Source organism: Oncorhynchus kisutch, linkage group LG15 (assembly GCF_002021735.2).
Source record: "Oncorhynchus kisutch isolate 150728-3 linkage group LG15, Okis_V2, whole genome shotgun sequence".
Lineage (NCBI taxonomy): Eukaryota > Metazoa > Chordata > Actinopteri > Salmoniformes > Salmonidae > Oncorhynchus > Oncorhynchus kisutch.
Window position 1 is genome coordinate 48631572 of NC_034188.2, and position 25977 is coordinate 48657548.

At 42.6% G+C, this 25977-nt stretch overlaps 2 protein-coding genes across 3 annotated transcripts in view; both read right to left on the minus strand.

Annotated features, from left to right (window-relative positions):
- Positions 1-4956, minus strand: part of sik2b (salt-inducible kinase 2b) — a 62978-nt gene extending 58022 nt beyond the window's left edge. The window contains exon 1 of the mRNA XM_020502698.2: positions 4516-4956. Coding sequence (XP_020358287.1) covers positions 4516-4653 — 138 coding nt within the window. The 5' untranslated portion in view covers positions 4654-4956. The remainder of the gene's footprint in view (positions 1-4515) is intronic.
- A 1337-nt stretch (positions 4957-6293) lies between these two features.
- On the minus strand, positions 6294-15323 carry laynb (layilin b). Of its 2 annotated transcripts, none has more exons than XM_031790412.1 (7): positions 15033-15323; positions 13793-14090; positions 12875-13032; positions 12285-12329; positions 11658-11744; positions 8204-8234; positions 6294-7886 (listed from the first exon to the last, which is right to left on the minus strand). In XM_031790412.1, exons 1-7 carry the CDS (start codon positions 15106-15108, stop codon positions 7556-7558), a joined length of 1026 nt encoding a protein of 341 aa, XP_031646272.1. In that variant the 5' UTR covers positions 15109-15323; the 3' UTR covers positions 6294-7555. The 2 variants fall into 2 exon arrangements, with proteins under 2 accessions (XP_031646272.1, XP_020358288.1); XM_020502699.2 differs by having other exon boundaries at positions 8204-8318; positions 15033-15319.
- Between the last annotated feature and the right edge of the window lie 10654 nt (positions 15324-25977).

Sequence of the window (25977 nt, forward strand, 5' to 3'; positions counted from 1 at the left end):
CATCACTAAGTTATGGACGCTGGGAATAAAACACCTCCCTCTGCAACTGGATCCTGGATTTCCTAACAGGCCGTCCCCAGGTGGTAAGGGTAGGCAATATCACGTCTGCTACGCTGATCCTCAAAACTGGAGACCCTTACGAGGTGTGTGCTTAGTCCCCTCCTGGTCTCCCTGTTCACCTACGACTGCGTGGCCAAATACAACTCCAACACCATCATTAAGTTTGCTGATGACAACAGTGGTAGGCTTGATCACCGACAACGATGAGACAGCCTATAGAGAGGAGGTCAGACACCTGACAGTGTGGTTGAAGAACAACAACCTCTCCCTCAATGTGAGCAAGACAAAAGGAGCTGATCGTGGACTACAGGAAAAGGCGGGCCGAACAGGCCCCCATTAACGTCGACGTGCTGTAACAGAGCGGGTCGAGAGTTTCAAGTTCCTTGGTTTCCACATCACCAACAAACTACCATGATCCAAACACACCAAGACAGTCGTAAAGAGGGGACGACAACATCTTTTCCCCCTCAGGAGACTGAAAATTTGGCATGAGTCCCCAGATCCTCAAAAAGTTATAAGGCTGCACCATCGAGAGCATCCTGACCGGTTGCATCACTGCATGGTATGGAAACTGCTCGGCCTCCGACCGCAAGACGCTGTAGGGGGCGGCCTGAGGGTAGTGCGTATGGCCCAGTACATCACTGGGGCCAAGCTTCCTGCATTCCAGGACCTAAACTCTGCAAAAAAAAGTGTCCCTTTTTCAGGACCCTGTCTTTCAAAGATTATTTAGATTTTTACAAATTGCTTCACAGATCTTCATTGTAAAGGGTTTAAACACTTTCCCATAATTGTTCAATGAACACGCACCTGTGGAGCGGTCGTTAAGACATTAACAGCTTACAGACGGTAGGTAATTAAGGTCACAGTTATGAAAATTTAGGACATTAAAGAGGCCGTTCTACGGACTGAAAAACACAAAAAGAAAGATGACCAGGGTCTCGGCTCATCTGCGTAAACGTGCCTTAGGCATGCTGCAAGGAGGCATGAGGACTGCAGATGTGGCCAGGGCAATAAATTGCGATGTCCGTACTGTGAGAAGCCTAAGACAGCACTTAAGAGAGACAGGATGGACAGCAGATCGTCTTTGCAGTGGCAGACCACGTGTAACAACACCTGCACAGAATCAGTACACCCGAACATCACACCTGCGGAACAGGATGGCAACAACAACTGCCCGAGTTACAGCACGAATGCACAATCCCTCCATCAGTGCTCAGACTGTCCGCAATAGGCTGAGAGAGGCTGGACTGAGCGCTTGTAAGCCTGTCATAAGGCAGGTCCTCACAAGACAGAAGTTGACCGATTAATCGGAATGGCTGATTAATTAGGGCCGATTTCAAGTTTTCATAATCGGAAATCGGTATTTCTGGACACCGATTTGGCCCCCAATTTTTTTTTTACACCTTTATTTAATCTTTATTTAACTAGGCAAGTCAGTTAAGAACACATTCTTATTTTGAATGACGGTCTAGGAATGGTGGGGTAACTGCCTTGTTCAGGGGCAGAACGACAGATTTTCACCTTGTCAGCTCGGGGATTCAATCTTGCAACCAAGACTGTACTCTCTGCTACCGCACGGCAAGCGGTACCGGTGCGCCAAGACCAGGACCAAAAGGCTCCTTAAAAGCTTCTAAGCACAAGCCATATGACTGCTGAACAATTAATGAAAAGCCCACTGGATCATTGACACCCCCCCTCCATTTGTTTTCTACACTGCTGCTACTCATAATTTATTATCTATGCATAGTCACTTCACCCTTATCTACATGTACAAATTACCTCAACTAAACTGTAACCCCAAACATTGACTCGGTACCGGTACCTCCTGTATATAGCCTCGTTATTGTATTGTGTTACTATTTATTATTATTATTTGGTAAACTCTTTCTTCAACTGCACTGTTGGTTAAGGTCTACAATTGTCGTATTTGGCGCGTGTGACAAATACATTTTGATTTTATCAATTTAACCTTTTGGAAATCGCTGATACGAAAGATACGGTCAGCGCACTTAACAAAACTCCCCTGCACAGAAGACGCCTTCGTCCAAAGACTTATGTGTAATGTAATGGAAATGAGAGTCATGATCAAGGACTATTAGCGTCTGTGAATAGTGTACACAACAGCTGCACACTGATTGTCCCAAGAAGAGGCAACAAAGTTATATTTTTATTGGGTTATGTAACCAATGCATTAACCCATGTTGCATGCCCTAGATATTTATATGATTGTTTACACCATGGTTGTTTACAACAGTGCAGGCTTTCCCAAACTTGGTCCCAGAGTCCCCCCTGGTTGCATGTTGTTTTTTTTCCCCCTAACACTACACAGCGGATTCAGGGGGGGGGGGGGGGGGGGGGGCAAGGACTATGGGGTGGCTTGTTGACCACATTATACATAACATTATACAAAACTGCACACAATTGTTAGTGAGAGTAATGAAGCAAGGTATTGATCCATGGTTAAAGAAAGGCAGTGTATTGCACAACATTGAGGTTGCCCTAACCCATCTGGACAAGAGGAATACCTATGTGAGAATGCTGTTCATCAACTACAGCTCAGTATTTAACACCATAGTACCCTCCAAACTCGTCATCAAGCTCGAGACCCTGGTTCTCGACCCCGCCCTGTGCAACTGGGTACTGGACTTCCTGACGGGCCGCCCTCAGGTGGTGAGGGTAGGTAACAACATCTCCACCCCGCTGATTCTCAACACTGGGGCCCCACAAGGGTGCGTTCTGAGCCCTCTCCTGTATTCCCTGTTCACCCACGACTGCGTGGCCATGCACGCCTCCAACTCAATCATCAAGTTTGCGGACGACACTACAGTGGTAGGCTTGATTACCAACAACGACGAGACGGCCTACAGGGAGGAGATGAGGGCCCTCGGAGTGTGGTGTCAGGAAAATAACCTCACACTCAACGTCAACAAAACAAAGGAGATGATTGTGGACTTCAGGAAACAGCAGAGGGAGCACCCCCCTATCCACATCGACGGGACAGTTTTAAGTTCTTCGGTGTACACATCACGGACAAACTGAATTGGTCCACCCACACAGACAGCGTTGTGAAGAAGGTGCAGCAGCGCCTCTTCAACCTCAGGAGGCTGAAGAAATTCAGCTTGTCACCAAAAGCACTCACAAACTTCTACAGATGCACAATCGAGAGCATCCTGTCGGGCTGTATCAGCGCCTGGTACGGCAACTGCTCCGCCCATATCCGAAAGGCTCTCCAGAGGGTAGTGAGGTCTGCACAACACATCACCGGGGGCAAACTACCTGCCCTCCAGGACACCTACACCACCCGATGTCACAGGAAGGCCATAAAGATCATCAAGGACAACAACCACCCGAGCCACTGCCTGTTCACCCAGCTATCATCCAGAAGGCGAGGTCAGTACAGGTGCATCAAAGCAGGGACCGAGAGACTGAAAAACTGCTTCTCTCTCAAGGCCATCAGACTGTTAAACAGCCACCACTAACATTGAGTGGCTGCTGCCAACATACGGACTCAACTCCAGCCACTTTAATAATGGAAATTGATGTAAAAATGTATCACTAGCCACTTTAAACAATGCAACTTAATATAATGTTTACATACCCTACATTACTCATCTTATATGTATATACTGTACTCTATATCATCTACTGCATCTTGCCATCTTTATGTAATACATGTATCACTAGCCACTTTAAACTGTCACTTTATGTTTATATACCCTACATTATTCATCTCATATGTATATACTGTACTCTATACCATCTACTGTATCTTGCCTATGCCGTTCTGTACCATCACTAATTCATATATATTTATGTACATATTGTTTATCCCCTTACACTTGTGTGTATAAGATAGTAGTTGTGGAATTGTTAGGTTAGATTACTCGTTGGTTATTACTGCATTGTCGGAACTAGAAGCACAAGCATTTCGCTACACTCGCACTAACATCTGCTAAACATGTGTATGTGACAAATAAAATTTGATTTGATTTCGATGAGATAATGTGAATCTCATGGCATGAACACACATGAATGAATCAGCTTCACAGTTAGGCTAACGTTGCCTAAATGTAAAACTGGGTGACACACAATTTTGCTAATCATAGACAGTTATAATTATCAAGTTTACATAATAGTTGGTAAATTTCTAGTCTTTTACTTTCTTCATGTAAGGTTCAGAATCTTTGCAAAAAAAAAGACTGTTTGCAACATAGTAAACTAGGTAGGTGTGAAATGGTCTAAACATGCCAATGTCAAATGTGAACCGAATGAGACAACTACAGAATAAATGTGCAAATATAACTTTAGATAACTAGCTAACTTACAACTGCAATGCAGGGGGCAAGTAACCACTAGCTTGTTAGTTGAAAGACAAGGTTAGTGCCCTTTGCAAGAGAATCACACGCTTAGCTCACTATTAACTAGCCAGCCAGCTAGCTAATTCTCAACACTCACCTCGGTCTTGGTAATGCGATGTCTAGCCAGCTTCACAACTGCGAAATTACCCTTTCCTAGAGTACGTTCGATATCGTAGAAGCCCACTCGGACAGGACCCCGGACCATCGGTTTTTGGTGATTGTCAGCCATGACCATGCTTTATTAAATGTGGTTTGGGGGTGAGGACCTAGGGACTCGCGACTTGAGCCTACAGATGTTGAAGGGAAAACAAACCGCCCGCTAAAATGTTGTCTATTCAAAATAGACAAAGTCCATTTCTCGGTCGCCCGGCCAGTTTGAACGTTAACGACCCTTCAGACCAACGACAGAATACATTTTACGGCTGTCACGCCACGTTCTCCAATACAATAGAGCTATACTGTTTCAGCTAGCTACCTATATTAGCTAAAGTACATGAGTTGAGTTGCAGGAGGCATCATATTCTCTCGTTGACGTACATTGACGTCAGAGCCATGGGGGTATTTGTACAGGGGGCGGGCCTCTGAAGCGGTTCCACGCCTCAGTGCCAATTCGTTTCCAAGCCAACCGGACCCACCTCTTACGTCAACCGGTTACATTGCTATTCTGATATCTGTTTGCTCGCCGCCCTGAGTGGAGGGTTGACTTTGAAGTTTGACCTGCAGGTGCATAGAAAAAGCTTTTGTTACTCTGAGTCAAAGTGCAGGGATTGGACTGGTGAATTATTTATGTACATTTACACTAGCACATTAATCCATGCATGCATGTTGTTTTGATGTGTGAAGGTGTGTGTGCAGCTGGTCTCTGACTATGTAATGTGTACATGCTTGTGCACAAAGCAAATGATGCATGCAAGTGATGCAACCACGAATACATTTTATTATAACTTTTGTTGGTTGCAATTGCCCTTTACGGCTGTGGTAAAATAATCATACATTTTGAGAAGAGAGTGTGAGATGCTTGCCAGGTTTCCCAGCTACGGACAAAACGGCAACATTAATTTGGATTATGCTGGATGGTGTTTGTTCTGCAATTCAGGGTTGTACACTGAACAAAAATATCTACAAAACATGTTAAGTGTTCCATGAGCTGAAATAAAAGATCCCAGAATTGTTCCATATGCACAAAAAGTGTATTTTTTCACAAATTTTGTGCACAAAATTGTTTACATCCCTGTTAGTGAGCATTTCTCCTTCGCCAAGATAATCCAACCACCTGACAGGAGTGGCATTTCAAGAAGCTGATTAAACAGCATGATCATTCATCAGGTGCACCTTGACCTGGGGACAATAAAAAAACACTCTAAAATGTGCAGTTTTGTCACACAATACAATGCCACAGATGTCTCAAGTTTTGAGGGAGCGTGCAATTGGCATGCTGACTCCAGGAATGTCCACCAGAGCTGTTGCCAGAAAACAGAATCTTAGTTTCTCTACCATAAGCCGCCTCCATCGTTTTAGAAAATTTGGCAGTACTTCCAACCGGCCTCACAACCGCAGACCATGTGTAACCATGCCAGCCCAGGACCTCCACATCATGCTTCTGCACCTGTGGGATCGTCTGAGACCAGCCACCTGGACAGCTGATGAAACTAAGGAGTATTTCTGTCTGTAATAAAGCCCTTTTGTGGGGGAAAAAACTCATTCTAATTGGCTAGACCTGGCTCCCCAGTGGATGGGCCTATACCTTCCCAGGCCCAGCCATGGCTGCACCCCTGCCCAGTCATGTGAAATCCATAAATTAGAGTCTAATGAATTTATTTCAATTGACTGATTTCTTTATACTGTATGAACTGTAACTCAGTAAAATAGTTGAAATTGAAGTTGTTGCATGTTGCCTTTATATTTTTGTTCAGTATATTTTTGTTCAGTATACATTTTAGATACATGTTATTAAGCCAAATCAATTGGTTTGAGAATAATACAATAATATGACAGAATATTAGCACATTGTTATCCTTTTTTTAACATACCCATTGCACATCTAGCGATCAACATAGAATTTGAGTGAAACTGCTGTAGTTCGAGACCAATGGAAAGACAGTTGAAATATGACATGAAACAGCACCATCTGCTGGTCAAACAAACAATATGGAAGCCATAAGTAAGTACTGTTTGCAATAGTACAGTAAAGTAAGCTATATCTTACCAAAGGTTTTACGGCTTATAAATGGTCTATTTTTCTTTCTTCTTGTACACAAAAACACAATAAAAGGCACATTATTATATATATTTTTTAAACAAAACATTTATTTGTAGCCAGAGCGGTGCACGATATCTGAAATATCACCCATATAGGCCTACAGGTCCAGCAAGTACATGTTTTGTTAATTAACCTATCGTGACAGCCTTACATGGAAAACTGTTGAGCGCAGCACCCCAAAAGCATCTGCTGTCACTGCTAGATTTCCTGTATGTGCGAGTTCCAGATGTGCTTTTGGTATTTCCTGTCCGACATCCTCCAAGAACACTCAGCTTTAGCTCGTTAAGACTACTTTTTCGCAAACACTCTAGTCAGGCCCACTTGAATCTACCATGTACGCAAAACATGTATTTTCTTGATTTTTCTCACAACATTGTGATAAATACAAGATTATAAGACGAAGACACAGGAATAGGCAAATAAACAAATGCTACACTCTGTTATTCAACCAGGACTTAACAAAGGCACATTATGACTTTAACCAGCCAGCTCAAACTGGTGTCATAGCAGTGGAGGCTTTGTTAAGTATCACTGGGAGGATCATCTCTCGCAGGCAGCCATTGCTCAGAGGTGTCGTGGGGTCAGACTTCTGTTATCCGAATTTCCGAAGATATTGTCCTGTTCCCTGACATCAACTTCCACACAGGAAACCTCAAATGGGGGTGACACCATAGGCCTTTTTGTACGGTTAGTGGGCATACCCTAAAGCGAACACTATATAATACCACACAGGATCTGTCCATCCTGTCTCGCATCACATGATGCCATACAACCCACCAGCAGGAGATATGAAAGATGAATGGAGACAAAAATAGTCAGATGCCCAGATGGCCCAGTGGACATGTGGTAAAGAGAGAGGCACTGCAGGGCCGCAACATTACTCATAGATCTCATTCTCCACCCATCCAGTCTCGTTGAGATAGTGCCGACCCTGGTTTTGCCAGTCCTCGTAGATATCGTTGGTCACAAAGCCACTCTCTGTCACTGTCTCCATGTTTGAAACATTCTCGTAATCATCACACTGGGAATCAAAAGAGGAGGCACAGAAGGACATCTTCTTGATTGATTCAGGTGCCATGCTCTCCAGTTCGGCTGGTTGAAGCTTGGTGATGTCCTGGTAGGCATAGGGTCCTTGGATGTTGCAGGCCGCAGTGGACATTGTACCCCATTGCTCTTGCTTAGGGTAGCTGTCTGTTGGAGACTTTCTCCTGCATAAAGAGTTACACTATCAGTTACAGAGGCATATAGCGTGCCACAAACACCTCCATCATTGCTTATTTCAAGTACGGCATTTAAACCAAACTCAAAACAAAACATCTCTTATGCTCTGTGACGTCTGATGTCGATTGTGTTTCACAAGCCCTCTTGCAAGCTCCCTCTGTTTTGCCCCTCTTACCCTTGTCATTTTTTACCTATAGATTCTTTTTGACATACTTTTAAATAATGTTTGGTGACCTTGACAGGAGCCTAAACATACAAAATGTATTATTACCCGTTATTATACAATGAAGCGAACAAGTATTACCTTTTGGCAGCCCGTTTATAGCAGAAGACTCCTGTAGCCACAAGCAGCAGCAGTAGAATAGGGATAGTAGCAAATAGAATGTAGGAGACATACAGGACATTATCTGAAAGAGATACTTGAAGGGAGAAAAAAAACACCAGAGGTAAGACAATGGCATTATAGCCTGGGCCCAGATCTGTTTGCGCTATCATGTCAACTCCTTGTCAGTCATTGTCAATTTATTTTATTTTATTTTTTTATTTTTTATTTTACCTTTATTTAACCAGGTAGGCAAGTTGAGAACAAGTTCTCATTTACAATTGCGACGTGGCCAAGATAAAGCAAAGCAGTTCGACAGATAAAACGACACAGAGTTACACATGGAGTAAAAACAAACATACAGTCAATAATGCAGTATAAACAAGTCTATATACAATGTGAGCAAATGAGGTGAGAAGGGAGGTAAAGGCAAAAAAGGCCATGATGGCAAAGTAAATACAATATAGCAAGTAAAATACTGGAATGGTAGTTTTGCAATGGAAGAATGTGCAAAGTAGAAATAAAAATAATGGGGTGCAAAGGAGCAAAATAAATAAATTAATTAAAATTAAATACAGTTGGGAAAGAGGTAGTTGTTTGGGCTAAATTATAGGTGGTCTATGTACAGGTGCAGTAATCTGTGAGCTGCTCTGACAGTTGGTGCTTAAAGCTAGTGAGGGAGATAAGTGTTTCCAGTTTCAGAGATTTTTGTAGTTCGTTCCAGTCATTGGCAGCAGAGAACTGGAAGGAGAGGCGGCCAAAGAAAGAATTGGTTTTGGGGGTGACTAGAGAGATATACCTGCTGGAGCGTGTGCTACAGGTGGGAGATGCTATGGTGACCAGCGAGCTGAGATAAGGGGGGACTTTACCTAGCAGGGTCTTGTAGATGACATGGAGCCAGTGGGTTTGGCGACGAGTATGAAGCGAGGGCCAGCCAACGAGAGCGTACAGGTCGCAATGGTGGGTAGTATATGGGGCTTTGGTGATAAAACGGATTGCACTGTGATAGACTGCATCCAATTTGTTGAGTAGGGTATTGGAGGCTATTTTGTAAATGACATCGCCAAAGTCGAGGATTGGTAGGATGGTCAGTTTTACAAGGGTATGTTTGGCAGCATGAGTGAAGGATGCTTTGTTGCGAAATAGGAAGCCAATTCTAGATTTAACTTTGGATTGGAGATGTTTGATATGGGTCTGGAAGGAGAGTTTACAGTCTAACCAGACACCTAAGTATTTGTAGTTGTCCACGTATTCTAAGTCAGAGCCGTCCAGAGTAGTGATGTTGGACAGGCGGGTAGGTGCAGGTAGCGATCGGTTGAAGAGCATGCATTTAGTTTTACTTGTATTTAAGAGCAATTGGAGGCCACGGAAGGAGAGTTGTATGGCATTGAAGCTTGCCTGGAGGGTTGTTAACACAGTGTCCAAAGAAGGGCCGGAAGTATACAGAATGGTGTCGTCTGCGTAGAGGTGGATCAGGGACTCACCAGCAGCAAGAGCGACCTCATTGATGTATACAGAGAAGAGAGTCGGTCCAAGAATTGAACCCTGTGGCACCCCCATAGAGACTGCCAGAGGTCCGGACAGCAGACCCTCCGATTTGACACACTGAACTCTATCAGAGAAGTAGTTGGTGAACCAGGCAAGGCAATCATTTGAGAAACCAAGAGTGTCGAGTCTGCCGATGAGGATATGGTGATTGACAGAGTCGAAAGCCTTGGCCAGATCAATGAATACGGCTGCACAGTAATGTTTCTTATCGATGGCGGTTAAGATATCGTTTAGGACCTTGAGCGTGGCTGAGGTGCACCCATGACCAGCTCTGAAACCAGATTGCATAGCAGAGAAGGTATGGTGAGATTCGAAATGGTCGGTAATCTGTTTGTTGACTTGGCTTTCGAAGACCTTAGAAAGGCACGGTAGGATAGATATAGGTCTGTAGCAGTTTGGGTCAAGAGTGTCCCCCCCTTTGAAGAGGGGGATGACTGCAGCTGCTTTCCAATCTTTGGGAATCTCAGACGACACGAAAGAGAGGTTGAACAGGCTAGTAATAGGGGTGGCAACAATTTCGGCAGATAATTTTAGAAAGAAAGGGTCCAGATTGTCTAGCCCGGCTGATTTGTAGGGGTCCAGATTTTGCAGCTCTTTCAGAACATCAGCTGAATGGATTTGGGAGAAGGAGAAATGGGGAATGCTTGGGCGAGTTGCTGTTGGGGGTGCAGTGCTGTTGTCCGGGGTAGGAGTAGCCAGGTGGAAAGCATGGCCAGCTGTAGAAAAATGCTTATTGAAATTCTCAATTATGGTGGATTTATCAGTGGTGACATTGTTTCCTATCTTCAGTGCAGTGGGCAGCTGGGAGGAGGTGTTCTTATTCTCCATGGACTTTACAGTGTCCCAGAACTTTTTTGAGTTAGTGTTGCAGGAAGCAAATTTCTGCTTGAAAAAGCTAGCCTTGGCTTTTCTAACTGCCTGTGTATAATGGTTTCTAGCTTCCCTGAACAGCTGCATATCACGGGGGCTCTTCGATGCTAATGCAGAACGCCATAGGATGTTTTTGTGTTGGTTAAGGGCAGTCAGGTCTGGGGAGAACCAAGGGCTATATCTGTTCCTGGTTCTAAATTTCTTGAATGGGGCATGTTTATTTAAGATGGTTAGGAAGGCATTTTTAAAAAATATCCAGGCATCCTCTACTGACGGGATGAGATCAATATCCTTCCAGGATACCCCGGCCAGGTCGATTAGAAAGGCCTGCTCGCAGAAGTGTTTCAGGGAGCGTTTTACAGTGATGAGTGGAGGTCGTTTGACCGCTGACCCATTACGGATGCAGGCAATGAGGCAGTGATCGCTGAGATCTTGGTTGAAGACAGCAGAGGTGTATTTAGAGGGGAAGTTGGTTAGGATGATATCTATGAGGGTGCCCGTGTTTAAGGCTTTGGGGAGGTACCTGGTAGGTTCATTGATAATTTGTGTGAGATTGAGATTGTCAATGAAAAGGAGCTGACATGATAGCGCAAACACACAGATCTGGGACCAGGCTAATGACAGTAAGTTGGCACCTCACTATGAATCATTTTGGAAAGAAACTTTGGAAAATAAATGAGGAGATCATTTATTGTATTTGGGACACAATTAAGCAATAAGGCATGAAGGGGTGTATACCACGGCTAAGGGATGTTCTTACCCACAACGCAATGCGGAGTGCCTGGACACAGCCCTTAGCCGTGGTATATTGGCCATATATCACAAACCCCAGAGGTGCCTTATTGCTATTATGAACTGGTTACCAACGTAATTAGAGCCGTAAAAACAAATGTTTTGTTATACCCATGGTATACGGTCTGTTATCAGCATTCAGGGCTCGAACCACCCAGTTTATAATGTACAATATTTCATAACTAAGGATCAAACTCGATAGACATGAAGAGTGCAGATGTTTTACCTGATGATTCAGACAGTCCTAGTTTTGTCTTCTCATCACTCACTTTAGCTGATGGGAGGATTGGTATTAAAGATATAATTGGGGCAACTGGAAAATAGATAATGAGCAAAACGTGTAAATAGACAGACACTGTAAATTGGATTGATATACAAAAACATCATATTGCCCAAATAAATGTGCAGACCAAAATAAGCAACATTTGTCTTCAACAGAGAAGAAAGATTGAGCATGTGTGATTCAGCAATGTGTAAACAAGTACAGGATGACTAATATGCAAATAAACTCTCTAGGAATAAACTCAATCATAGCAACAGTTTCAAGGAACTTCACTGGTAATCTGTAACTGTACAATAGCCTACTGTATTTGTCATGCATAGCCTCTATTATCTGGTAAGAGGATTGATTCAATGACACTGATGAGGTTTTTATGTTCTATTATATTATCTTCTATTATATTGTGATTCATAAATCTTTACCACTAGATGTCATCCTTTACATAGACACTTCGGAGATTGTGATGTCATAATGTTCAAACTGTTGATCTCAGTATCAACAAATCACTCATCTCAAGGATTCACATATTTGACCTTAAAAAAATCTTAATGTTAGTTGCAGGGGTGGGTTTACCTGTGTATAATGAATTCCACACCACAGTAAACACGGGTAACTTTTCTGTAAGAGAGAGAAAGAGAATCGTCAGCTGCAAAAGTATATGCACTATATTGACTGTGAATTATATTTTCTATGGTTCCTTGTTGATAAACTGGTATTCAATCAAAATCATACCATGCAATATTATCTCCTTCAGCGGAGATAAAATACAGGATTGAGATAGGATAAATGTAATGTAACATTGCCAAATTCATTAGTGCACACTGTTGCAATCCGTAACAAAAAAACTTGTCAACAAAAGAGATTCTAATTGGACAAATTCAGTTAGTCCCTCCCTGTTTAGACCCCTTTATTTCCATTTGCTGTCCGTTGAATACAACCCTTTTAATCTGTTCATGTCTAAATATGAACACTATCAAGGACACCGGGGCCATGTTTTGCAGGGCACAATGTTGTGGATCGTTCAGATAGAAAAACACGATGTGAAACAAACATAACTCTCTGACATGTAGAATAACAAATCATGTCAACTCTATTCATAACATTTCTATCTGCAATGTTCCACAACGTTTGTCTACTCAGAACGTGTCCAGGGTACAGTTCACCTTCGGAGTACTTGCAGACAAAATTGTTCCTGGTGTTGCAGTTGTCATCGTTCCACTGGAACATTAAGCGCCCCCCCTCGTCAGGGGGGGCAGAAGGCTGGTGGTACAGCACCACACACATCTCGTTGCCACACGATGGCTCGTCCCAATGCCAGTTTCTGCAACAAGCGTGTTTTCCATAGGTCAACAACTTTATCAGAGATCCTTTGATAGTCAACAGCATGCCTCTGAAAATGGACTCTCATCCTACTCATCCTACTGTTGGGGAGTAGAGAACTATGTAGTTCAACTAGTAATTGAACTACATTTTGCAGTAGCTTGGTGGTAGTTGAACTAAATTCAAATCAAGGTAGTGTTTTCAGTAGTTAATAACTTTTGCCATGTAGTGGTGTAGCTAACTACTGGAACTACACACTACTCTGCCTAATTCTCACTTGAAGCATTTTATTTTGTGATTAATAGGGTAAATAACATCTGTTAACATCTGACAACGGTGATCTGTTCTGGCAACTTGTCGTCTATGACATTTCCGATTTAGATATAATATTTTTTCATTAAGTAGTTTGGATGAAGTGAACTACTTTTTCAAAGTAACTTTAGTCAAGTCAACTATATTTTTTAAGGGTACCTTTAGTGTAGCTTAACTTCTTTCAGTGTGAAGTAATTGGTAGCTGGGTAAACTATATTTGAGAGTAGCTTTCCCAACACTGCCAATACCACAACATTCCTGATAATACAAATTGTACCGATAAAATAGCAATGACTCCAACATGTGTTAATCCCTGATGCTCTTTGATGACACTCAGATTACTGTGAGTCATGTGAGGTATCTCTATGGCCCTGTATTTTCCTGTGGTGTGCATGCCAACAGCTGCAGGGATCTCCTAGACTTGAAACCAAAGTAAAACACAAGAACACCTGAATCTGGCCTTGCTGCCATCCAGCCAGTAGTACTGCGAAGGGCATCCTATGGTAGTCACCCAGTGGCGTGGGCTTCTGTGCAGCCCGATCCAGAAGTCCCCATCAGTGGCCTGCAACTGTTGGATGAACCTCTCGACCAGACGCTGCTCATTGTCAGTCTCGATACTGAGGAGCTCTGCCCCATCCGTCCTGCAGGCCTGCCTGGCATCATCGAAGGTCACCCTCCGCCGTGGGTCCTGGAAGTAGTTGATCCTGTAGCAGGGTCGCTCTGTGCCACGCCGGCAGATCCTCTGGCCTACAGTGCATCGCATTGGAAAACAAGAAATTGCAAATCAAGAAAGCAAATCAAATTGCAAATTCAATTGGAAAATTGCAAATCTAAACGTGGGTAATAAATAACGTCAAATCAGAATGGTCATTCAGTGGAATAACATTGCAAGTTGTTATGTAAACTGTGAGGACATTTTTATTTTACCTTTATTTAACTAGGCAAGTCAGTTAAGAACAAATTCTTATTTTCAATGACGGCCTAGGAACAGTGGGTTAACTGTTTGTTCAGGGGCTGAACGACAGATTTGTACCTTGTCAGCTCAGGGGTTTGAACTTGCAACCTTCCGGTTAACAGTCCAACGCTCTAGCCACTAGGCTACCCTGCCGACATAAGGCACATGTATTAGCATATATGGATTACATGATAATAGGCATATGTGCAAGATCTTGATTTTATGTAGACCTATTGCCATATTTTCTTTATTATTAGGGCCTTTATTAATACTGTTGCAAACCACAGTGATAAGCTGTAAAGTAATATGGCCCACCTTGATATTTGCACCACCTTTATACTATTACATTCCACATTGGTCTTTTAAATCTGTAGCCTACTTCTGAGCATAATGGCCCATCTCAAAACGAATCATAGGTTCCCAACACACAAACCAAAACAAAGAGCCTGCTCTGGGCAATGTCTAGGCCTATTGAAGAGAAATATTGCAGTGACTGTTTTTGCCATCTAGCTTACAAAAGCACTCGATTTTGGGTGACATTTGAAGTTTCTATTTAAACATTTTAACGTTCCAAAATCTTTCTTCTTTCGTTGGGTACTACATAATACGATTTTTTTCGCACAATCAAAAGAGCGCAATATTGCAATGCATTAGATAACCGTTGGTTAATCATACAGTTACCTTTTGACAACGGGCTTTGACAAGTTTGACATTGTTTCCCTGTCAACACTCACCATTGTGTTCAAATTGGGTGAATCCTAAGTGGCAGAAAACGGCGAGAACAGTCCCGAGCAGTTTAACAAAATCCATTTCTTCATCTTCACTAAACTTTCGTGTAAATTCGAGAAAATCCGTAACCGCCCGTCAAAGCCTGAGAGAGGGGCGAAAAATCGCATATGGTCCAATCAGAATTAGGTCGAAGTATTTTTGCAGGATCCGGTAAAGCGTTTTTAAACCCCTCTCACTGCGAAAGGCTCATTATTTTGAGTAAATCCATCGAAGCTAAAAGGAGTAAAGGAGGAATGCTTGTCATACCTTGCTATGTTTTTTTTTGCACTCATAGGCATAATGAAATTAGGCTACTCCATGCTGCACCCACACAATAATCTAATCAAAGTCACATTTATTTGATAAGAATGGAAGAGAGACTGAAAAGATGTATTTGAGTGATATGCTATACTGATCACGAGAATTGTACATGTTTAGCAAACGTCTATTTCATACACGCACACGCACGCACACACACACTACTTTCATTGAATATCAAACATTCATATACAAATGTTCCTGCTATTATAGCCTAGATCTACTGTGTGCTGGGGGAAAGATTTGACAACCAAGGCAGGAAATAAGAAATAAAACAGTTAAGAGAAAAATTGGGAATTAATTATGTAATGGTCAAGCATTAGCCTGAGGAGAAGATTGTGTTCTTTCACTTGAGGAAATTAGGAAATTCTAGGGCCGGGTGGTGCGTGTTAATTTAGCCAGTAATGAGGCTACAACATGGAAAACTTTGGTGAGACTGTGTTCCAGGCAGCAAACTCCAGATAATACAAGACAGTTTTTTTTGTGAGGTTGTTTTGTGATTACCTACTGCATGATGGCGCTGACAGAGATGTTTGCCTCGCTCTGAGTCCTTTGAAAACTATGGATATCTATATATATATTTTTTAAAGTATTATTTCTTACATTGTTAGCCCAGAAAACAATGTCAATTTTCCTACATTATGACCTGAAATACGACTTTCCTGAAGCGGATCCTTTGTTCGGACCCCAACCTGGGACAGTGGATCTAATCCCAGAAGCTGAGCCAAAACAACATCGCCGCAGACGGAGCCTCCTGGTCAGGCTCCGTAGGCGTGCACACCGCCCATCGCTTCCGAGTATACTACTCGCCAATGTCCAGTCTCTTGACAACAAGGGTAGACGAAATTAGAGCAAGGGTTGCCTTCCAGAGAGACATCAGAGATTGTAACATTCTCTGTTTCACAGAAACATGGCTCTCTCGGGATGTGTTGTCGGAGTCGATTCAGCCACCGGGCTTCTTCAAGCATCGTGCCGACAGAGATAAACACCTCTGTGGGAAGAAGAAGGGCGGGGGTGTATACCAATAACATTGGATTTGATTTGATATGATAACCAGATAGCAATCACCCTGAAATCTGTATCAACATAACTTACACATTGTCAGTCAGTAAAAAAGCCGGTTTTATGCCAGAGCAGACCTGAGATAGGATTGAGTGTTGATGCTAATCTGGAAGTCTCAGAAAACCAACATCAGTCACTTCAGACTCTACCATAATAACACAGTTGGTTATTGCCTAGGCTACATGGGAAGGGGTTGGCTAACTTGGAAACAAATAGCAGAGGGTTGCCAGGTATGTTAAACCTGGAAAACTTAATTACCCCTATAGTGAACAGTTTTCAGTTAGTGTTTTGACTGTAACTATCAGAAATGGAAAAGTCCAGGGCTTGTGTTCATAAAGCGTTCTAGACACAGGAGGTTGATCGCACCTTAATTGGGGGGGGGGGGGGGGGGGGGGGGGGGGCTCATCGTAATGGCTGGAGCGGAATGGGTGGAATGGTATCAAACACATGGTTTCTATGCCTCCACCGGTCTTAGAGTAGGAGTACTGATCTAGGATCGGATTGCTTGTGAGGAGAGTTGATCGCAGTGAGTTCATGGGCTCAGAGGAGTGTGCAAAGCATTGGCCCCTGACAGGAAGCCAGAAGGGAGGAAAGGGAAGAGCTGTTTTTTCAACACCATATTTCCTTTCCCTGTCCTTTCTCATTTGTTTTTCAGGCACTTCCACTAATTTCCCTTTTCTCTCTAGAAAAATTATGCATAGGTCTATTGAAGAATATGAAGAAGAATGTAGAGGCTTTAAAAGGCTTAAAATAGAGTAATCAACAACAGTATAATACCCATTCCATGCAGCAAATATAACTCTCATCTCTCATCTAATAATATTAGTTACATATAGCCTAATGGAGTCAGAACATATTTTTTGCAATATTGTCAATGACAGATTATGCCCAAGCAGAATCAGGAAAGAACAAATACAATCTTCTATGAATGAAGACGTAGCATACGTTTTCTCATGTACCATAAATAGTTTTGTCGGTGTCCTGGAATTTGTATTTCATTTTTGTTTAACCTTTATTTAACTAGTCAAGTCAGTTAAGAACAAATTCTTATTTACAATGACGGCCTACCCCGGCCAAACCTAACCCGGAGAGTGCTGGGCCCATTGCGCGCCGACCTATGGGACTACCAATCACGGCCGGTTGTGATACAGCCTGGAATCGAACCAGGGTATGTAGTGACGCCTCTAGCACTGAGATGCAGTGCCTTCGACTGCTGTGCCAATGGAAAAACCTATTATCTCCAAAAAGTCAACTTATGTTTCTATAAAAATGTTAAAAATGCAGTCCTCCCGAGTGGTGCAGCAGTCTAAGGCACTGCATCGCAGTGCTAGAGGTGTCACTACAGACCCAAGTTCGATCTCGGGCTGTGCTGCAGCCGGCCGTGACCGGGAGAGCCACGAGGCGTCGCACAATTGACTCACCATCGTCCGTGTTAGGGGAGGGTTTGGCTGGCTGGGATGTCGTTGTCCAATCACGATCTAGCGACTCCTTGTGGCGGGCCGGGCACATGCATGCTAACTTAGCCAGCTGTACGGTGTTTCCGCCGACACATTGGTGTGGCAGGCTTCCGGGTTAAGAAGCATTGCGGCTTGGCGGGGACGTGTATAGGAGGACGCATGACTCTCGACCTTCGCCTCTCCCAAGTCTGTATGGGAGCGATGGGACAAGACTGTAATAAATATATAAATGCATTTATTTTCAGATACATTTCCATGTAGACTAGTCATGGACATTCACAATATTTTTTTATGACTTTTGTTGGTTCTAGAGTCATGTGCCTTTATCAATAAACGGAGGGGAATGTATGCCAAATATTTACATCGAAATAGAAAATACTATCCTATTTGGCCCAGCACACACAGAAGTCAGCCACAAGACCGAGACTCATCGCCTCTCTTCGTGCTGTCTCAATAAGTCATCAGCAGATGGTAAACCCTGCAACACATGCTTCCTGGGAGCAAATGAAGAGCTCAGACAAGCCAGGATGTGTTCCACAACACATTCATTTTATGTGAGGCACTTTTGTGCTGTCTGGCTGGCTCTGGGCCAGAGGTTCACTACTCGTCTTCCTGGAATGTAACTCTCTATCATGTCTCTTTATTGGTGACACGAGTCTTGGCCCCATGAGAGGGTCGTAATCTGAGCGAGGCCAGGGTAGTGTTACTCAAGTCAAGCAAAGGCATCCACTGTCTCTATGCGAGGGGGTCCACCTCTGGTGTAACTCAGGAATGGAATAGGCCTTTTTTTTTTACTTCAAGGCATCAGTTGATTTCTTTGACAGGGAAACAATGTACGTTATATAATGTTAAATATGGTCTTACTGGAGCTGATACAAGTCTGTGATTTGGGACTGCATTCTGGTCATTTTTAATAATCATATTTGAATTTGCAGGTATTTCCAAATAATAAGAGGACCAGTTGTGTCAAGTTGGCTGGATGTCCTTTGGGTGGTGGATCATTTTTGACACACAAGGGAAACTGTTGAGTGTGAATACCCCAGCAGCGTTGCAGTTCTTGTCACACTCAAACCGATGCGCCTGGCAGCTACTGACATACCCCTTTCAAAAGCGCTTACATATTTTGTTTTGCCCATTCACACTCTGAATGGCACACATACACAATCCATGTCTCAATTGTCTCAAGGCTTAAAAAAACTTATTTAACCTGTCTCCTCCCCTTCATCTACACTGACTGAAGTGGATTTAACAAGTGACATCAATAAGGGGTCATAGCTTTCACCTCGATTCACCTGGTCAGTCTATGTCATAGAAAGAGCAGGTGTTCCGAATGTTTTGTATACTTTGGTCCACGAGCACTGATAACAACCCAAACTTGGCCAGCAGATGACAGCAAGAGACTACTACTCTTTACGACAATCTTTTTTTTTTACTCATCACCGTGTCTTGACCATCATTGCATTGTCTTATTCAAGCAATGACAGTGACCAATAATCAAGCTATTTCTACTTTCATACTAGTTCTACTCCAACATCTCCAACACAAAAGAGTCTTCTCAAGGACACACCATGTACCATAACACTTAGATTGGCCCTTGTATGGCCACTTGGCCCTTGTATGGCCATAGAGCCGCCCCACAGTGGAGGTGTCATAATACCCATAAAACCTAGCGGTCAAACAGGGAAATGGTTCTAACAGTTTTTCCACCGTTTTAGACACACTTAAAACAAGGGCTGTGTTTTGTGTAGGCTCACCCTGGTGTGGCGTTTTGATAACCATGTAAATCTCTCCCGGACAAGGTGACTTTTATCAATATATTCGTCTCTATTTACTCTCAGATTATTTTAAAAAATCAGATTAGCATCAAAGTATACATCGTGCAAAACTACAAATCCCTGCAAGCTCCTGCTCCTCATATCTTCTCGATGCCTTTGCTAATATGTATTGTGTCAATTTCAAACTTGCACAAGACAGTTCACAGAATTCTGTCAATTTAAAGAAATCTATCTTCTTTATTCATTTCTACATTTAGCTAACATTAGATAGTTAAAATCCAGAGATTCCTACCCTTGCCTCGAGTCAGCAGTCTCGTCCAGATCACCATGGTATTTGTAGTTCTTTATGATAGCCACATAATTAGCATTTCAATTTTGGAAGGGTAAATACAGTTGAATGTATTGATAAAAGTAAAGAGATATTTGCATGGTTATCAAAAGTTCACACCAGGTGAGCCTACAAAAAACACAGCCATTATTTGAAGTGTTTCTAAAATCCCCTATGGGAGAAATGAATGGTGGAAATACGATTGGAACCATTTCCACGTTTGACCTCTAGGTTGTATGGGTATTATGACTCATACTATGGTACTCTATAATAGGTCCACCTTGCGAGCTGGCATGATGAGAAAGGAGAGATAAACTAGTTGCGTGACGCAGGGGTAGTCAACTCTGGTGGACAGGTACTATAATGAATTCTTGATCTCTCCACTATACCCTTTGTGAGAGTTCAGTTATCAGCCGGAGGGAGACGACACGACAGCACCCTCCTCAGGGGATAGGTACTCAGTGTAAAGCCAATTAGTACACAACTGGGCCCACTGATTGGCTTGGTGTCTCCCTCTATATAGGTGTAACAGGAGAGGAGCTCGGGGTGGATTGGGAGCAGACATGGGGACCTGTGAGGACGTCAGACTTTCCTACCGCAGAGAAAACGGCTTCGTCTAACGCATCTTGGCTCTATGTTAAACAAGGCAGGTTATAGATAGGGGGAAGAATTCCCCCTGTAAATATTATGTGTAGACGATAGTCTAAAGACGAGGGGAGTCGTTTGTTGTTTTGCGTTCCCTTTTTGGCCACGGCCTTTTGGTCAGCTGCTTAGTTTGTTTATTCTTTTCAATCAAATCAAATTGTATTTGTCACCCACGCTGAATACAACCTTACAGTGAAATGCTTACAAGCCCTTAGCCATCAATGTAGTTTTAAAAAAATACAACAAAAATGTAAGAGACAAGAATAACAAATAATTAAAGAGCAGCAGTAAATAACAATAGCGGGGCTATATACAGGGGGTACCAGTACAGAGTTAATGCCAATGTGCGGGAGCACCGGTGTCAAGGTAATTGAGGCAATAAGTACATGTAGGAAGAGTTATTAAATAAGTGACTATGCATAGATAATAACCGAGAGTATCAGCAGCGTTCCAGAGGGAGGGAGGGGCAATGCAAATAGTCTGGGTAGCCAATTGATTAGATGTTCAGGAGTCTTATTGCTTGGGGGTAGAACCTATTTAGGAGCCTCTTGGACCTAGACTTGGCAATACGGTACAGCTTGCTGTGCGGTAGCAGAGAGAACAGTCTATGACTAGGCTGGCTGGAGTCTTTGGAGTCTTTGACGATATTTAGGGCCTCCTTTGACACAGCCAGATATAGAGGTCCTGGATGGCAGGAAGCTTGGCCCCGGCGATGTACTGGGCCATACGCACTACCCTCTGTTTTGCCTTGTGGTCGGAGGCCGAGCAGTTGCCATACCAGGCAGTGATGCAACCCGTCAGGATGCTCTCGATGGTGCAGCTGTAAAACCTTTTGAGGATCTGAGGACCCATGCCAAATCTTTAAGTCTCCCGAGGGGGAATAGGTTTTGTCGTGCCCTCTTCACAACCTCCCTATCCAGTTGCATAGGGAGGTGTTCAGTCCCAGGGTCCTTAGCTTTAAGAATGAGCTTTGAGGACGCTATGCTGTTGAATGCTGCGCTGTAGTCAATGAACAGCATTTTCATATAGGTGTTCCTTTTGTCCAGGTGTGAAAGGGTAGATTGGAATGCAATAGAGATTGCATCATCTGTGGATCTGTTGGTGCGGTATGCAAATTGGAGTGGGTCTAGGGTTTCTGGGATAATGGTGTTGATGGGAGTCATGACCAGCATTTCAAAGCATTTCATTGCTACAGATGTGAGTGCTACGTGTTGTTAGTCATTTAGGCAGGTTACTTTAGTGTTCTTGGGCAAAGGGCCTATGGTGGTCTGCTTAAAACATGTTGGTATTACAGACTCAGACAGGGAGAGGTTGAAAATGTCAGTGAAGACACTTGCCAATTGGTCAGCGCATGCTTTCAGTACACGTCCTGGTAATCCGTCTGGCCCTGCGGCCTTGTGAATGTTGATCTCTTTAAAAGTCTTACTCACATCGGCTGCCGAGAGCATGATCACACAGTCGTCCGGAACAGCTGACTCTCTCATGCATGTTTCAGTGTTACTTGCCTTGAAGCGAGCATAAAGTTATTTAGCTTGTCTGGTAGGCTCGTGTCACTGGGCAGCTCTCGGGCTGTGCTTCCTTGCCACGTCCGACAAGCGTCTGAGCCGGTGTCGTAAGATTCGATCATAATCCTGTATTGATGCTTTGCCTGTTAGATGGTTTCGTTGGAGGGCATAGCGGGATTTCTTAGAAGCTTCCGGGTTAGAGTCCCCCTCCTTGAAAGCGTCAGCTCTATGTACGTACAGTCACTGTGCGGACGACGTCCTCGATGCACTTATTGATAAAGCCATTGACTGATGTGGTGTACTCCTCAATGCCATCGGAAGAATCCAGGAACATATTCTAGTCTGTGCCAGCAAAGCAGTCCTATGGTTTAGCATTTGTTCCATCTGACCACTTTTTTATAGACCGAGCTTGTAAGCAGGAATCAGAAGGATAGAATTATGGTCAGATTTGTCAAATGGAGGGCGAGAGAGCTTTTCACACTGTTTCAGCATTGGATTCTACCTTGTACAGGAACTATTTTGTCGGGTGAAAGAACCCGTTTAGTGACAATACGAAAGCTAAGGAACCACAACCACTGCCTCCGGTCTGTTCATTTCATGCCTCACACCTGTTTTTAGGGGGTTTTGGACTAGCTGATCTGTCACACCTCCTAAAGTCTACAGTATCATTCCCTTACCTATTCCCAGCATATTTTCTTTCCCAACTCAAATCAGCATCTTAAACAACCCTAATTGCCCTTGGTTATTGCTGTGACTGAGATCAAATTTCCGCCACCTTTGTTGAGCGCTGAGAATGGATATTGTAAAGAAGCACAATGGTGATTACTGTGTTGGAGTATGTTGTCACTACAGTATAATCCTGGCTGACATGTCTTGGTGTTTTTTTACACTGGTCATGTCTGGCTGGGACTTTTTCTAGCTCGTTTTCAGTGATGAATGTTACAGCTGCAATGTTTAACTTTGTGAAATGTTAGGTTTCCTGTATTGGTGATTGGATGGACGAATACCTGTATTAGAAAAACTGAATAGAGAAAGATTCCACGTTTAACAGCTACACTGAACAAAAATATAAATGCAACATGCAGCAATTTCAAAGACTTTACTGAGTTACTGATCATATAAGGAAAGCAGTCCATAGAAATACATTCATTAGGCCCTAATCTATGGATTTGCATGACTGGACAGGGGTGCAGCCATGGGTGGGCCTGGGAGCGCATAGGTCTACACACTTGGTAGCCAGGCCCACACACTTGGTAGCCAGGGCCCAGCCAATCAGAATTTGGTGTTTTTGCCACAAAAGGGCTTTATTACAGACAGAAAACTCAACCCCCCCCCTCAGCAACATGGGATGTTGCGTTTGTTGAGATGTTGTGTTTATATTTTTGTTCAACATATTATTAACCCATTCATTTTACATTTGAGTTAATTTTTCTGAATTTCTTTGTCATATCTGTGTTCCCTCTCTCAAACCACAAATGATATAGCAAAATACACATGCTACATTTTTTTCCTTTTATCTAGCTAATTCATTTCTTTCTTCGCATCATATAGCATGTAAGGCAAGCAACATGCATTTTATTACTATGGTATTTCCACATGTCCAATATTGTTCTTTCAGTCATTTCCAGAATCAATCAACCTTGATTATCCATTGATTTGAAATATTAGTAAACAGCTTAGCTTGAAACTACAAGGGTCCAAGATTATGAGTTTTGCATGATCTGGAATTGTCCCAGCAGCCATTAGGACCACATAAACAATTGTCATTGGAGAAATCTTGGGCAGAGGCAAAAAAGTGAAGGGACTGTCACCAAGTGAAGCATCCGTATAGTGTAACAAATCTCTTCTCTCGCCAAGGGGCTTTTGGCAGAAACATATTTTGATTCTATATTTCCCGCTGAACAATAGGCCTTCACAGTAGCAGTTGTAGCCTATAGCAAAGGCTACTTTCAAAGTAGCTCTTGGAACAAAATAGAATAGAGGGATGACATGCGAGTGAAATTAACAATGCCTATTTTTTGGTTCTGTGTGTTTCTTACCTTGTGGCTTCCGTTATCACATTTCCAGCATTCATAGTGTTTCATTCTCAAGACATGAATCCACTCTTCTACATAGGACATCCCAAGGGCCGCTTTGTCTCTCGTATAGACTTAACTTCTCACTTTTAGATGGAAGTTTGATAAGAAATGCAAAAGGAAACCCAGGGATTGTATGGCATTTTGATGAATAGGTTTTGTGTGGTGATTAATGTTGATCAAATTTGAACCGACCTGCCCCCTGTTCCAAACAAGGTTATGTAATGAAATGCCAATGCATGCCCAACCCGTGAAGATCTAAGGGCCTGTTTCTTAGACAGAGGTTAAGGCTGGTCCTGGGCTAAAAACCATGATCAAAGGAGAATTTCGTATTTTCTGGATCATCTCATTGGCTCAGAATTCATATTATTGCATATTCTACACAATATCGCAACCTATCAAATAAAAAATACAATTATAGTACAAGTCATTGATAAAGCCTACTCATTCAAGGGTTTTTCTTATTTCTTTTTTGACTATTTTCTACATAGTTTACGTTTTCACAAATATTCTACAATGAAATAACACATATGGAATAAGTAAGCATTTCACGGTAAGGTCTACACTTGTTGTATTCAGGACATGTGACTAATACAGTTTAATTTGATTTGAATCATGTAGTAGCCAAAAAAAGTGTTAAAGACCAAGTCCATATTATAGCAAGAACAGCTCATATAAGCAAAGAGAAACGAGTCCATCATTACTTTGAGATATGAAGGTCAGTCAATCCGGACAGTTTCAAGAACTTTGCAAAAACCATCAAGCTCTATGATGAAACTGGTTCTCACGAGGACCGCCACAGGAAAGAAAGACCCAGACTTACCTCTGCTGCAGAGGATAAGTTCATTAGAGTGACCAGCCTCAGAAATTGCAGCCCAAGTATTTCAAGAGTTCAAGTAACAGAAACAACATCAGCTGTTCAGAGTAGACTGTGTGAATCAGGCCTTCATGGTTGAATTTCTTCAAAGAAACCACTACCAAAGGACACCAACACGAAGAAGAGATTTGCTTGGGCCAAGAAATACGAGCAATGGATATTAGACTGGTGCAAATCTGTCCTTTGGTCTGATGAGTCCACAATCACCCGACCACAACCCAATTGAGATGGTTTGGGATGAGTTGGACAGCATAAGTGGGAACTCCTACATATGTTGAAGCCGGTTGAGAGAATGCCAAGAGTGTGCAAAGCTGTCATCAAGGCAAAGGATGGCTGCTTTGAAAAATATAAAATATATTTTGATTTAACACTTTTTGGTACCTACATTATTCCATATGTGTTATTTCATAGTTTTGATGTCTTCACTATTATTGTACAATGTAGAGAATAGTAAAAATAAATAAAAAGCCTGGAATGAGTAGGTGTGTCCAAACTTTTGACTGGTACTGTATATTAAAAAGTGATATATAGTTATTACTAGTTGTTTCCACAATTAGCAAATCACCGATGAATATTGCATTCAAGTGGGTTTATTAAAGTGTAAAAAAAAATCCTGTTGTTGAATGGAATGAATCTAATATGATAAAACAGATATGAATACAGTGTACAATATGTCCCTGAAAAGGAACAACACTCAATCGTTCTTAAAATATCCCCTATTTGTCTCCAAGAAATAGGAAATATCCTGTGCAGGTTAACCTTTGAGATCGATGTCAAACCCCACTGACATAGTCCTCTCAGTGGTTGTTTGATTGCTTTCACTTTAAAAAAACAAACAACCTTGGTGTGTGTGTGTTTGTTGATGGGAT